The sequence below is a fragment of the Dermacentor variabilis genome, chromosome 7, assembly GCF_050947875.1.
Source record: "Dermacentor variabilis isolate Ectoservices chromosome 7, ASM5094787v1, whole genome shotgun sequence".
Lineage (NCBI taxonomy): Eukaryota > Metazoa > Arthropoda > Arachnida > Ixodida > Ixodidae > Dermacentor > Dermacentor variabilis.
Window position 1 is genome coordinate 26684573 of NC_134574.1, and position 16613 is coordinate 26701185.

The window sequence follows — 16613 nt, forward strand, 5'->3', positions numbered from 1 at the left end:
GCGCAAGGAGAGGGAAAATGAATGCACTAATCTTGCACACTGCCACACACAGCCGCACGGGAAGGTGCAGGCACGGCCTGTGTGTGATCCCCGAGATTCCTCCGGGAAGATCTTGGAGGCCAGGGCCAACTGCGACAGCCTCCACGACGAGCCAGAGTGAAAGAGAGAAGTGAATTCACTAAGGCCCATTTGATTTGCCTGCACCATTCTGAACGAGTTCACGGTGGTGCAAGAAATGCAACACTCGAAATGAATGCCAAGGTGCAGGTGCAGTGCAGCTGTTAGGTTTTGGACAACTAACGTGCACCGAGTGCACAGGTGTGACAGTCTCGAACTGCAGGCATTATCAGCATCTGAGGCGTAAATACAGCCTACACTCGCACAGGCACATCAGATGTGCATAAGTGGGGAGTCAACGGCGCTTGCACCTGCGTGCTGCCTCGTCTGCTGCGCTACACCTTTACGCCCGCAACAGGTCTGCACCGACAACAGAAGTGGTGCAGCAAAATCGTGAACCCACCCTGCACCTTTCGTGCACCTTTTGAAATTAATGGCATCGTTCAACGGGTGCCACCGCTGAAGTAATGGTAGGGTGCAGCACCTCGCAAAGGCATTGAGCACGAAGGGCACAACATGTGGCACTGTATGGGTCTCTACACCGAATATATAGAATAGGTATTATAAAAAAAAATGTAGACATTTGATTTGCAAAACGAATTATTTAAAAGTTCACTGTTCAATTCGATGACATTCAATATTCGCACACCCCTATTTCCTAAAGAATAACTGCTTCATGTATTACAACTGCAACTTGTAGACGTTTATATCGAATCCCACATAGTGCAGCCTTGTCCTTCCAGTAGTATGTGACGTACCACGCTTTTGGCAGGAGTGCAAGCAGTGCACTGTGGCCACCTGTTGTAGAAATGAGTCACTCAGCCCGTTCGGTGGCAAACAGGTTTATATCTGCAATGCCTTCCAAGTAACAAGCACGTCCTTACATCATACTTTGTCATAAATGTACGAGACTTAATGTCAAGTAGAAAAGCACGACACAAACCTATATCTTCTTTTCTTAAGTGACATACTATTTCTTTGGTGGCAATGACAGCAGTAGAAAGCGTTCTCTCTAGCTTTCATAATATTGCCTGCTATGTGTCAAATGGCGAGTTACAACTTGAAAGCAGCTTTACCTTATATGGAAATTCCGCCATGGGAATTTCTTGCAAAATTAATTTGCTCCTTTAATTAGTAGGGGTGCGTGAATATCGAATAGTAGATTTCGAATTGAATCAAGAAAAAAAGCCAAATATCAAATCAAATATCAGAAAATTTAATGCTTACAAACTTTCGTTAAGAAAATACTGTGCTGCACATGCTCGTAAGTCCCCTGGCATTGCATAACAAGAATCTAGCAAGGTATCAGTAACTTTGTTACATAGTGTTGCGCTTACACACACCGCAATGCAGGGATGTTAAGGTCGGTGTTCTCAGCTGGCATCTTGGTGCCAGATGGGAAAGAGGAGAAAATTAAAGTTGGGCGGCACGTGCAGTTTGGTTCTAGAAGCCTGCTACGTTGGTCTTTGTTCTGGCGTTCCGTTGTGACCCCTCAGTTCCCAAAGGTGGTGACCCGGACATAATAATCAGAGCACTAAGAAAGACCGGTTCAGCAGCGCCAGCTACAAAGCCCTGCCTGTAGCCCTGAACCAGCTGGAAGAAGAGTTGGCGCCTACCAAAGCTCAACGGCCCTTGGCGTTTGCAACTGTGGCCCTACCGTCCGCACAGCCCTATCGTGTGGTTCGCACAGGTAGATGCACAGCTGTACGTAAATGGCGTGTTATCGCAGCTCTGGCAGTACAGTACCTGCTCCTCAAGCGAAAAATTCACACCAATGTCTTCTCTCGTCTTGACCTTCCACCACCAGACCAGAACATGTATGAAAGTCTTAAGATCACTTTCTTTAGACACTTTGGCAAGCCACTTCCCTGGCAACTACACAGCATGTTAGAGTCTTCTTCAACAACTGATGCTTCTGAAGGAGCGGTTCAAACTGTGTCGTCCGCTTTGCCACTGGCGCGTGGTGAGAGCGGCACCACTGCTTGCAAATCTTCCACCCACAGGGGCCACTGTGGGGAGACAATATGGCAACTGCACCTCCCGCGTCTTGTTCGTTCCAGGATGACTACCAACCTCCCGCCTCGCTGTCTGCCCCATCAACTACACAACCATGGAGCCCACTACTTCCCAGCAACGACCACCTTGTATCCACGCCCGAACGTACTAAAGCGTCCGCAAGCACTGCACCCAAGTTACTAGAGGTCTCCAGTCCAAGCCGTGAAGATGACACAGCCACGAGCTGTGCCTTGGTGGCTGGCGAGACGCAGCCTATTCCGCCAGGTATCACGTGCACTGCACTTCCTAGATGCACCAGTGTGCTTTCCGTAGCACCCTCTGCTTCTGGCCCCACTCGCAGTGCACATGCAGTGTCTCAGCTTGCATGTCCAAAAGCCAGTGCCTTGACGTTTGCTTGCAAAGATGCCTCCTTGACTTACGGTACTCAGCATCGGAAAATTCGTGCCCAGTGCAGCCAACAGCACCACTGCTTCCCTACCTTTCGTTGCTACAGCCATCCCATTTTCCACAGGTTCCAGGCCCCCAGATGCTGCTATCACGTACTTCAAAAGTGCGCAACATCAACACCGAACTTTTGCTCACAAGTTTGACTAACCTTTAGACGACAGCAACCCGCTAACCACAATCGAGCAAGTCCAGTCCCATGGTCATGAGCTTGTCACCTCATTTGCAACATCAGCAGGTGCCCGATTCAATGCTGCTGTCAGGTGCCTCGGAAGCTCCAAAGTCCCCACCGCAACCTCCATCCCTTGACCAGCCCAAATTAAGGCGATGTCATTGTGGCCGCCGCATTCCTCGCACCACTCTGAAGTCGACCATCCGTGCACACCGATCGTGCAGCATCTGCAGCTTAGAGCACGAATGGCATCACCAATGTGCCCTCCGCAGTGTAGCAATAATCGGGGCCACGTTTCTCAAGCTACCACCACTAAAACCTTGTCCACTGCTGCACTCCCAAGCCAGACCACCGCAGTGAGTCATGTACATTTCGCCGTTCGATCTGGGTGGGAGTCCCCGTAGCGCCCACCGATGCTGCAACGCGGCAACATGAAGGTTGGTGCTCTCGGCCAGCATCCTGTTGCCAGCTGAGAAAGAAGAGAAAAATAAAGCTGGGTGGCGCATACTCGATGCGCAAGCACGGCACGCACAGTTCAGTTATAGAAGCCTGCTACGCTGGCTCTTTCGTCCTGGTGCTCCGCTGCAACTCATAGGTTCCTGACAATAGAAATTAAGATATAAAGTATGCTCTACTCTTGTTAAAGGGAATGCCAAACTAGTATGCCAGCACCGATTACAGCACAGTCCTAGTACAGTGCAGTTCACTTATAATGATATCAAGAACAACAAATTTATTGTTATAACCAATCATCGCTATATCGAGACTACCGTAAAAAATTGCTGCCGAACATAACTTCGTAGTTCTGAAACCAAATTTGCCACTTGCAATAAAAAAACCATGTTGTAGGAAGTAGGCTGTGAAAAATAAAAGACTCGTTTATTTCTCTAAACAGCACGTCAAGCTTTAGGCACGCCGAAATAGAAATCTGCACTCGCTTTCGCGGGAGTTTCAGGTTCACAACCGGAGTGTGCGTCACGTCCAGCTGCTGCGTGACCACTGGTGGCAATAATTTAGCGTGCATCAAATCAATTATCAACTCTATCAGCGACAGTGCACTCTATCGGTGTCAATCTGGCCATCACTGCCATTGCTGTCGTCACGACAATGATCACCCCATTGGAGATCTCTTCACAGAATGAGGCAGCACTATCTGCACTGAGAAACTCCTCCATCGAAGCATGATCTATTTCATCATCAGTAGCGACATGCTCCCAGAGTTTGGTAATGTCGGCGGCTTCCACATTGTTGGTTTCACCCACAGGAATTTTCGCCCTGGTGCACAAAGCCTACCTTTTCCACTGATCGGCAATACCCCTATTTCTAGCCTTCATGATCGCGGCACTCCGGTTTTGAGAATCGTCTATATCATCTACTGCATGAGCTCGTACACTTCTTTGAGTCTTGCAAAATTTGCAGCTTAGTCTCAAGCAACACAGTTGCAGAAAGAGAGTGCAGGCACCACTCACTTCTCACTTTTTTTTTTCTCTCTCTCTCTCTGTACCTCTTAAACAGCTGGCGCCATCTTGTGGCACACTGCACCAACTTGCAATGCTCTCTGTGGCTTTCGCAAATGGTGCACAAGCGTGACACGCTGCGTGGTAATGGCGGCAGATATGAACACGCGTAGGCGACCTTTTCACCTCATCTTGGTTAAGGGGAAGTTGGCAACACAAGTTTCACGATTATTTTGCACTGAAAACGCCATCTACAAGGCAAAATTTCAATCGTTATATCCAATATGCAAAGAATAACATATCATAATAACATATCATAATAAGCTATCATAATAAGCTATCAAGCTGCATGTTACATCAGCCTCGTGAATGCAATTGTCGTGATGAGAAGAACACCCCGCAATGAAAAAGGCGCCCTGCGACTTCTGCAGCACTACTGCGCCCGTCCACGGAGAATATGCAACGCCAACGAGGAATATGCCATGCATGTGTTTGCCGAGAAGAGGGGGCTCGCTGAAAAGCTGGCTCGCAGCTTCAGTAAGTTTGAGGCTGCGCTCGTCTCTGTTAGGCCGCCGCAGCATCAAACGAAAATAACACTTTTGTCACCCGAAGTGAACAAATACTGTATGTTTTTTTTTTCCCTTTCATCGCACTCGCTCTGAGTTGTGTTTTTGACAGGTAAGTGGGCGATCTCATGCTATTTTGGTTAAGCAGTACTACCATTTAGCACGTATTTCTTTCAAGCTTCGGCCGACTACGGTTTAACGAGGTTTCACTGTATTTACCTTTTCATACCCTCTTGTCCATACACCATGTATTTAGAACCTCAATATAACAAATTGTGCTTGTATGCGATTTCAATACAATGAAATTTCGCTTCCGCAGCAAAGGAATGCCGAGACAATAAATGGAAACTTCTGACGCAAATGGTCAAATGATTGAATTAAAAGCGGCTGCTTGTAAACGCACCTCTCAAATCAAGCGGGTGGAGTGACAAAAGCGACCGTCGAAGCAAAGCCGCATCATGTTCCGTATAAAGTCCAAGTGCGATAAGATCCTATTGCGCTCCGCACACTGTGTACTTAGGTGCGAGTGAAACTATGCGAGGGCACGACAAGAAAGATGGTGGCTTCATGAGTGCCGCCTTAGCATGCGAGCAAAGATAAAGAGGGGAAGGGAAACAAGCTCGCGATAACGCAACAAAGCGCGGGCAATGGGCGGGAGGCGGGGCATTGTGATTTATGGTGTGCGTCTCGGCCGTGGTTGCGTATGGCTGTAAGCGTGGCTGTGTGCATACACAGTGGCGCACCCTGCTTTAGAGGTAATCTGTAGCGCACGCAAGGACTGGGTGTACTACTACAACGTGGCATCATGTTAGCTGTCTTCCCATGTGTTTAGCATTCAAGGTTGCATACGTAATCTTGACTTTCGGTGACCCGTTGGAGCAAGAGGCAGACGAAACATTCACTCCCTCTGCTGGCGCTTTTCATGACAGAGTCGTCTCAGTGCGGGCAACGCTATCAGCCGCGGAGGCAAAGCGCACGCGAAAGCGTGATTGGCTTCGCTCAATTCGTACCGCCGATGTGAAGACATCGTCGACGTGGCATGAAACCATATCATTCGTTGCCGACCCCGAAATTCATCAAAGGAATTGTTTTCCCATTCAAATTTGCTTTTTTCGAGTGCCCGATACTTCTGAAAATTCTGCGGCCCCTTTCAGTTTTAGAAGAATCGATCGGCGACTGTGCTTATTTGTACAAAATATCAGATTTCAATACGATGAAGTTTACATAAAATGAAGCAAATTGCCTATTTTACTTGCTTCGTTATATAGAGGTTTAATTGTCCTTATAACAGCATAAAGTGGGAATGGAGTTCCAATTACTAATAGGAGCGCTTGTCAACTTTATTATGTGCCGTGACTTTGCCACTGCAGTCGATAATTACTTGTGCCAATCTCTTTTGACGTTGACTTTTATCTCCTACAGCTTTGGGATGAAGTTCACTGACGCAGCCGAGTTGAGCCAGTTCACAAATGACGTTCACAACTGGTTGACCAGGCCGCACAGTCGGGCAGCCAGAATACTAAATGCACGTGCAGCTGAGCATTGCTTAAGGAAATTCCATGCTCTCAATGAGAGGACTGCGAGCAAGCCACCACTGACCACGACTTGAGCATCTGTGCAAAGCTGTTTTCAAGCTGGTAGCGGAAAGCCAACGGGTGGGGGCCGTTGACAACCACCAGGCGGTTGACCATGTCCTCGTGCTTGGTGGCCAGAACCCAGGCCACCATGCCACCCAGGCCGTGGCCCACCAGAATCGCCTTCCTCCGGCCTGCAACACGACACGGCTAATGTGGCCAACTGCACTGAAGGCACAAATATACACAGTGTGTTTCACGTGACTTGAGCCCAACTTTAAAAATACGCAACTGCTATGTAGCTGGACAGAACCAAGGTAATGTCGTTTGCCGTTGCTTGTAGATACTCATATTTTTTGAATTTCACCTAATTACATCAGTCTTAATAATTCAACTTCTCAATTATTATAATTAGATGAAAAGTGTCGATGAGAAAATTGCAGAGCAACACGAAGAACTCCCGATACAGCTTTCTATTGCTCAATACATGCTACATAAAAGTGTTTTTCCGAGCATGAAAGAAGCCCACGAATATACGCAAAATTGCCGGGTGACTGGTCGCTCGAGGCACTTTACAGGTATTCAAAAAATGATCAATGCAAGAAAATAATCAGAGTATCTCCAAGCGACGGCAAACAAAATTACCTTGGTTCTGTCCAGCTATGTAGCATTTCCATATTTTTAAGGTTTGGCTCAAGTTAAGTGAAACACCCTGTATAGTCGTGGCCCCTCTGGCACCTTGCTTAAAGGAGTTGCAAGGTGTTTGAGAATGGCAGGATGGCAACAATGTACCGTATTTACTCGAATGTAAGGCGACTGCGATTGAAACACAAGGGTTAACATTTCAGTGTGCGAAAATATAAAAAATAAAACAGAAGATGTAACGTGAGATGAATAGGAAGAAAAATACTACCTTTATTCAACAAATCAATTCAGAAACAAGTTCTCTTCCCTTATCGTCGTCTGATAAGTAGATAGTACTAGGCGGTATTCGCGGGAGATCACTAAGGGAGACAGTTTCACTTTCGCGAAATTTTTCACGATTCAGCCCAGTAAACATCCCCGACAAGTGTTTCTGGCACTGTGCCAAATTTCTTATCAGTGCCAAGAGCGTTGTCGGCCGTATACATTGAGAGGTTCGGTGTCGAAACATGTCAAGTCTTGCGAAAGTGAAACTATTTCCGAAAGTGATTGCCCAAGAATTGTCATCCGTGCCATCGAGCTTGTTTGAGGTTAGGTATTTTTTTAAAGACTGCACAATCATTTCATTCAGGCACAGTACCAGGCCATTATGAGGTCCTTCTGATCAGCCCCACGTTTACAAAAGCCCTCCCATTGGTGCTACCCTCAGTGGATCGTCGACTCATTAATGTCGAGCCACCAAGCCACAGCGAAGTTTCCCAGCTGTTCGGCCATCAAGATTACTCGTCTTTCAAGGTAATCATAAATTTTGCCGTTATTTGAACGCAACGCGAGGGTCGAGTTCAAGCAATGAAAATCACACACAAAAAAAACTTGCATAACAATCGATTACCAGTAATGCCTGCGTGGTGTTTGACCAGAGCCTCCTAAATAATTTCTGTGCCTGTCAAGCGTTGTTTGAGCAGCCGTCGCTTCTCCTACTCGCCTACTAGTGGTTTACACTGAGATGGCGCCACCGATGTAGACTACCGCCTGCCATGCAACACACTTCCGCCAGTTTTCAGTCATCCCAGCAGTCGTGATGGTGACCATCTGTACCATTTTGTGCATTCTTTCCAAGTATTTTAAATCCCCTCGGTGCTGCCAACTTGTGCTTAATGTTGAGCTGTGCTGACTGTCATTCAACCATGCTTCAGACAAGCATCCTCCAGAAAGTGTAAGAGTAACAAAACCTTCCTTTTTTTTTTTTGCTGCTTAAATATATGTTTTTTCTTTTTTCTGGTCCTCAAGCCACACAGAAAACAAACAAGTTGCAAAAGCTTCTGGGTATGAACATTTACGTCAGTCAGAGCACTTGCATGATGAAAAAAAGAATTGCGAGGAACTCCTCTTCAAGTTGTCAAATTAGTAGTTTGGATTTAGCTTATGCAGAGGTACAAGCTTGCCTCACTAAGGATACTGCAACATTAAACATAATATCCTCATGAGCAATTTTTGGCAAGTAAAATGCTCACTTCTGTAAAAAGAGAACACCTCCCGGCTTTCACATTTGCCACACCTTGTTATGGTAACCAAAGGCGAATTAACCACACATTACAACAGCAGTACTAGCCTGAACACACCTGTGCAAATTTTTTTAACTGCTACGTACAAAACACAATCCGTTTTGACCCTCCAGTTGCTGCAAACACACTTGAACTATTACATACTGCATTTGAGGCACCACTATGGTAAACTATGATGTCAAAAATGAGGCCCCGGCCGTACCGTTGATCACTGTTTCACAATCACAGCACCTGAGACAACCAGCATTGCGGCCACAGCGTGGAAATTTCTGACGGCAGCCCTCTATGTCAGCGACATATTCCCCGAAATGAGCAGCAGCTGCACGCAACTTTGCCGACTGTGCCTGTTTATTGTTGTCTAGATGACTATCTTTTGACAAACTGTGCATGTGTGTTTGCATGTGTGAACATACAAAGTATGTGTATGTGTGAAATATATATGTGTATGTGTGAATACACACATACACATAATATATGTTTCACACATATGCATACTATATATGTATTCACAGATACACATACATACATATGTGTATGTGTGAACAACCAGCTTTTGCTCAAGCAATTGCTCCTGTGTGTCACATGGCCTTCATATCTAATGGCGAACCTAACCCATTGCGATACTTATCCCCTTGACAGACGGAAAGCCTGCTTGCACAAAGGCCAGTTGCTCATACAGACACACACATACACACAAAACGCCTTCTTGTTAAACCTCACACAGCCTCTACCAACACACCGCTGGCAAGTTGCTATCCTTGAAAAGTACCGCATTTACTTGAGTTAAGGTTGAACATGAATATAGGTCGACCCCTATATATTGTTAAGGGCTAAATGGGAAACTGCGCTACGAAGAGGCTGTGCACGAATAGGGGACAATGAGGGAGACAAAGTGCAAGAAGAAAGAACGTCTGTAATAATAAAGTAGTCTTCACCTGTGTGACGCGTTCGCTACATTTTCATCTACATTGCACTCATCTAAGCTGTCCAGAAGTTTTGCCCATATTTGTATGGACTTCATGGTAGTTACCGTCAACAATGCATTTGTCTCGCTCCATTCAAAACAACACTTGACTTAAAAATTGGCATGCTGGTCCCTTCAGCTCCAGAATGTGACATTACAGTTGTCCCATCGAAGTGGCAGAAATTGTCATTTCCCACACGAACGCTTCCCACACCCACATCAACACTTCCCACACCAACTGGGACTGTTTCCTGCCAGGTGTAGTCCGCGCAGTCAACAAGGCCAAGCAAGAGATGATGCAGGCCACCGAGATTTTTTTGGTTTACAGGCGCACTTGACCAATTCCCCTAGACTCGGAACTTCGAATCGCCTGGAACTGTTCAGTTGACTCCCCCGAAAAGCTCTCCCGGTGCCGTCTCAAAGCCAGACAACACCTTCTTAATGCTTGCACTCGAGTTCAATCAGCGAACGCCAACAACACACAGCCTGTGCAGACATATCAATCCTGAGTCCTCATTTTGGTTCCACAGTTGGTTCACCAACCACGAAACTCACCCAATGACAAAATGAGTCTCCTGATATCGTCCACTGTACGTGACATGAGGTAGTCCTCCACTTGCTGTGCCTTGCTGGACAGGCCACAACCGCGCATGTCCACAGCGACCACCCTGCAATGCAGAGAAGGATAGAAGCCAGGCAGGACACGAGAAGATGAGACATCACATTTCTATCATTCACTTTTTCTCATTATTTCTTTTGTGTTGGTCAGTGGTGCAAGAGCAAGGTGTAGAGTGCCAGCATAATGTTCTTAAAATGCTTCGTCCTAATATGACATGAATTGGGAAGGATGTCAGTGACATAACGTGGCTTTATGCAGGCCTAAATACTACAGGCTGTATAGATGCCTAAAATGTATATACAGTTGAACTTTGTTCATACGTATTTAAAAAAAGAAGAAAAAGAAAAAAAGAACGTTGAGAAAAATGCACATTCTGAAGTTAGTAAATTATCGGCAGACTCAACTATAGTTGACATCTACAAAACGGAGAAGTGTTACACGAGTCATTGCGGCACCAGATGTTGACATGTGCCAGTGCTGGATCCTAAACGGCCTTGGGACACATGTGGCGATTTTCCTATTGCAGTGTTTTAAGACTGCGACAGAAAACTGAAGCGCAATCGAAGCGAAGGGCATTGCTTGAATACAACGCCGCCAAGGTGAAACATGACCCTCACTTTGCACCGCCTGCAGCAGGGAATGGTGGCGCATTTGGGTTACATCTACTATAAGACGAAAAGGGCTGACACGTAAAAGATTTGGCAGACGAAATCAAGCAAATGAGAGCAGAAACGAAGGAACTCACAATAAAGAACATGGAATTAAAGGAAGAAAGTAGACAGTTCTCGCAACAATGTGAAGATATGGAGCAATACATGCACCTAAATAACTTGGAAGAGGAGCACCTTCTGGAGTCGACCCAGTAATGGTCATACAGAAGATAGGTGAAAGTGTTGGCCGGAAGTTTGACACTACAGACATCAACATATGTCATTGGATTCGCACCCTGAAGCCTGGCATCCAAAATATTATCCTTCATTTTGTAAGAAGAGACATGTGCAATGCCTTCCCAAAATGCAGGAAAAAAAGGCTGGACACCACTGTCCTTGGTCAGTGGGAAGGAAAGCCAATCTATGTAAACGAACACCTTACACAGCGCAATAAGGCATTGCTCACAGCCACAATAAAAAAAAAAAGAAGGAAGCTAGGTGTAAGTATGTTTGCACTTCCAGTGGACGGGTGTTGGCACGCAGAAATGAGAAGTCGCGTGTGGTCCGCGTTACAGATAAGAGAGATCTTAACTATGTCACAGTAGAATCGTGAGAGATAAAGCTTTATTGAGAATGGATCACGTTTCAAATAACAGTACCGATTACTTTACCACCACTGACTTCAATTCAAAATTTTCTACTGCTGATAAAACATTTGCTGCATTGCACATGAACACAAGAAGCACAAAAAGCAAGGTAGATGACATAACTACTTTTGTTGAGTCATTATCTGTTAGCTTTGATGTGTTGTTGTTCTTTGAGACAAGGATCACCAAAAATAATGAACTGCCTCATCTATAAGGCTACAATTCAAAAGATTTATATTGGGTCAATAAGAAAGGAAGCAGAGTTGCAATTTATTTCAAAGAAACATTTTCTCACAAGATACTAGAAGATTACTGCGTTAATAATGATGATGTTGAATTCCTAGCACTGCGAATTGAAAAAGCAATTACTGTAGTCATTTACAGACTGCCTGTGGGAAGAAAAAGTCATTTTATATGTTTATTGGAGAATCTACTCGAAAGTTTTTCGCCGAGCTATACGATTTTAATTATGGACGACATCAACATAGACATGATGTCCAGTGATTCATGTGCCAGAGAAATGGTGATGTTATTGTCTGCCTATGGTGGCACAAATTACCCCTCCCCATCAACTAGCCCACTAGAATAACTACAACTACCACTACACAGCTCGACATCTGCATTTCAAATCAAAACAAAAAGGATTTAAAGAGTGGGATTTTCCCACACAATATAAGCGACCAATAACCAATATTTTACCAATATACCAGTATTACCAATACTGTATTACCATTTACCAATATCCAGGGAAAACATGGGGAATGCGGAAGATGGAAATTCAAGACGATGACCAAAACGAGAACAAGGTGAAAGCAGGAGCCAACGTTTCGACAAGTGGACTTGTCTTCTTCAAGGCGACGTATGCTTTCCTCACCACAGTATATATAGGTGGGGTTCTTCTAAAGGGGGGTGGGTGTAAGGTGGGTGGGTGGGGCAATGAGGGAAGGTGTGTTAGCGTGTCCAATTGAGAATAAAGGAATGCTGTGCACAAGGCCCAAGGCCAGGGCCAACCCCCCCCCCCGTCTGTCAACCACATGTCAATGCACGCATGTTAGCCAGCGTGTCAATGGCGTCTGACACGCCGGCTGAAAAAAAAAAAGGAGGGAAGGAAAGGAAAAAAAGGGATACACAAAGGAACCAAACTAAGTGTTGTTGCCTATAGCTTGAAATTTAGCCGTAGTGAGGGACTCCAAAAATTTTGACCACTTGGGGTTCTTTAAGGTGCACCTAAATCTAAGTACACGGGTGTTTTCGCATTTCACCCCCACCAAAATGCGGCCGCCGTGGCTTCGTGCTAACCTAACATCACAGCCACTAAGCAACCGCGGCGGGTAACGTTTCGACAAGGGCACTTGTCTTAGTCGGGGCAGTCAAACAAGCAAAATTGCTCATTGTTATTTATGCCCATTAATTAACCCTTTGACAGTCAATGACGTAAATATATGGCGCTGCGAACAAGTCCGAAAATAGTCGATGCCGTATATTTACGGCATCGTCTGTACGTTTAAAAAGCGTGCCAATTTCCTAACTTTTTCTCTTCTGTCATGTGCTGCCACTATGTGGGGATACATGGAATTTTTTTCGCACGCCTCCCTCTCTCGGTTTTCGTTGCATGGTTTGTTTTAGCGCTAGTTTACTCCCGCGCATCTATATACTACCGCTTGCGCATTACTGCGGCGCGTGCGGCGGCCGTTTGGATTTTGTTTCGCGGGCAGTTTCAGCTTCTTGCAATTGGAAAAGTGATGACTATCTCGTTACTAATCGCTCAAAGGGCGACTGCTAGTTTCTAGCTCGTTTAGTGCTCACAGGGGTGCGCGTAGGAAGGATGCCGCCGTGCATGCGTTTCCATTTCTTTTCTTTTTTAAGACTCGCGAAAACTAATTGCCCTAGCTGGTTGGCGATAAGATGAAGATTAGCGGAAGTTTGTCACACATGTTGCTTTTTTGATGGGCACACAACCAAACAATTTTCTTGAGTGCGCACCTACGCAGTTCGATTACGCTATGGACGTACGTATTAGTGTAAGAGCAGGAACATTTGAGACTTGCGAAATATTCTCGTGTGCGGATTTTCAAAGCCTTGAACTATGTGCATAAAAATGCATCAAATTTTTTAATTCTGATAACTTTATTTCCTTTTTTATTGTTGTTATTCATGAATATAGAAAGCACACATACCCACACAAAAGATTTTTTTCTCACTTTATGGTCACCCTAGAAAAATTACAGTAAATTTTTTTCGAAATAAGTCCCTAAGAAGAATTGGAATCCGCAATAAAAAAAATCGACCCTGAGCGGTCGCATATGGCGAAAAAAATCGACCCTCAAAGGGTTAAGTTGATATAGTAGGTAAAAATAAAGGCTGTAAGGTTTGACATTAACAAGTTGGTTTAAAAAGTATGTCTGCAGAAATATAAACACAATTGTCTCAGCTTTGTTTATTTTGGCAAAGGAGTGACCAGATTAAATTCAACTGACATACATATACGCCACCTGATGCTGGCGCTCTGCAATGTCAGTCCATTTCCAATGCAGGAACGAGATTGTGGGTATTCGTGTTTGCTGCGAACAATCATAACCTGGAATGATCTGCAGGCACATGTGGTAACAGAGGATGGCATCGAAAGGTTTCAAGCTATCCTAGAACATGATTACGTTGCACTGAGTTTTATACTGGCAAAAATATGACGAAGAAGAAAAGAAGGGTACAGATGGGTAAAGCACAAACTAGCAAGTCTTTATTTTCGTTAGAGAACATATTAATAAACAAATGAAAAAAGGCGGGATGAGGGGGGGGGGGGGAGAGAGGGCGCACTCATATGCCATGTGACAACGCAACAGCCAGAACCACAGAATTCAACTGCACTGATTCCATCCCAAGAACTCGATTTTGGCTTCTGTAAGTGCGACAGAGGGAGTGCTGACGCACTGGTCTCTTTCATTCCACATGACATATCGTTCTACTCATTTCACCATTAAAGGAATTCAATGAACAACAGGTGCTTGAAGAGTTACATTAATCTAGAATACAGCACAGATGATGCCTAGAGTTTTTTTTGAAGCCACCACGAAGAACAACCTACCTCCCGAGCATAAGTTTAAAGGGGCCTGAACTACTTTTTATCAAAGTGCCGAAAGCCAGTGGAAGATAAAATAGGCTATTTCAGAAATACTTTGCTGCAAAAAGTACTTCAATGCATTCAGCAGAAGCAGAGTTATTGGCAAACCCGCCCTTCACAGTGCTCCCACTCCTTCTTCAATGCCTTGCACTGCGAAGGCTACAGCAGAGCGGGGCGTGACAACGCTTGGCCTACTGAACGTCAGAGTGGCGTGCCATTCAAATTTGACTTTGGATATTACCATAGATGTAACTACTTCTGATTTTGGTGCCTATGGCATGCCAAATGTAAGCCAAATGCGACTGTCCTCAGCGAGCAGCCAGTTGACTCGTTGCGACACCCCGCGGCGGCTGTGGCATCTGCGCTACGTAGCAGACTGCAGCTACATGCCACTGTGGTGAGCATGCGCAGCGTTTGCTTTATGCACGACCGGGCACTCATGCTCATATTCTCCCGTGTTGATCGTGTTACGTGGCGTGGACCGGCTTCGTCCTTCACCAACTTGACTGACGGATGGTAGCCACATCCAACTTAAGCATTTTTGAAACGCTATCAATAGCTCGATACAAAGTGAAGTCTGCCAAGGCGTCTAAACAGGAGCGGCCAAGACTGAGCACGTGCTGGCATGTATGTGTGGTCTGACCTTAAGTTTCGCATGGTTCGAGGCTAGTTGAATGTTCAAGACTAGTCGGAATTAATGAGACCCAACGACTACGGCATCGACAAGCAGGGTGGCCAAAGTCTCATTCATACGAGGGCGGGCACGGCCAAGCATGAGCAGACGAGAGTCAGCTTCTTCTGGAAGTGCGTAATTATTATCGAAATTTGAAAGCAGGTTTTCACTTACTTCAGAATGTTTAGTAAACTTCGTCAATAAACATACACAGTTGCAGTAGGAAGAAGCGCACTTATCCAACCACCCTTCTCTATTGATGTCAGCTACTGACCAAGCATGGGAATCTGCACATACTGTTATGAAATAAAGCATCCAGGAAAGAGTGAGGAGCAAGCTTCTGTTGGAAAAGAGAGCGTTTAAGAGAAAGGTGACAAAGGTGACTTCGTGCTCCGCTTGCGAGTCGCACGTGCTGCGCACGAGTGCAGCACTTGGCTGACAGAGAGAGAAATGCTGCACAGAAAGGCAGGGGGGTTAACCAGAGGCAGTTCCGGTCGGTTGGCCGAGATGTACACAGCAGGGTATGTTATCTGCGGACCATGTTTCTCCACCAAGCCCGATGGGTGGTTGAAGGCCACTTTAAGCTTCCTGCATCTCTCCACCGATCCACAATGCCAGTTTACTGTCGTTTTCAAGACATGCTGCAGTGCGCTTGTGTGGCAATGCACAAGTGGATATACATACAAGTAGCATATATCCTACTGAAACAATCTTTGCAACATAATTGCATAATTTTCTTAATAATAGCCTTTGAATAGCACCTAAGCAGGCAATGTGTGCTAATGGTGTTTAGTGGATTTGACATAAATCCTAGCACATGCCCCCTGCATTTTCATTGCACCACGGTTACTACATAGCAAGTTTCACACCATTTTCAGCAAGAAATATTGACCTTGTTTTTTAGAGTTTCAGTTCCAAAAACATACGCTAGCTTTTCATAATGCATTCACTCATACATCAAATGTAAAATTCGTAACCTAGTATACTTCCCCAAAGATAACCTACAAACTTGCATAACGAACCCACTTACATAATAACTCCCTCTTGCCCCCACTTTAGCATCCTTGAGATATGTTTTTATTTTTATAAAAAACATGCACCTCACTTCCGGGGTCAGAGGTCAACATCAGTCTGCTTTATGTAGAAGTGACTGGATGGTGCCATTGGCTGTCCTTCCTTTTTTCTTGTGACTATGCACATATGTGGTAGGGAGCACAGGTCCAGTGAAGCTATTTTTGTTCAGTTGTTTTGTCTATGCTCCTGACGTGCACCAACCATGTCAAACGAAGATGTGATTTGATCCCAAAATTGTCAGATAGTGTCATGGTACAGCAAACATCTCTTGCAGTGAAGAATGCTTAAGAGTCGCAACACGAGTGTTCGCAACAT

General features: G+C 45.3%; 1 protein-coding gene across 1 annotated transcript in view; it reads right to left on the reverse strand.

Moving 5' to 3' along the window:
* Positions 1 to 16613, reverse strand: part of LOC142587378 (AB hydrolase superfamily protein YfhM-like) — a 37457-nt gene that overhangs the window by 13753 nt on the left and 7091 nt on the right. Inside the window, exons 3-4 of the mRNA XM_075698333.1 lie at positions 10073 to 10185; positions 6372 to 6540 (exon numbers count right to left, since the gene is read on the reverse strand). Coding sequence (XP_075554448.1) covers positions 6372 to 6540; positions 10073 to 10185 — 282 coding nt within the window. The remainder of the gene's footprint in view (positions 1 to 6371; positions 6541 to 10072; positions 10186 to 16613) is intronic.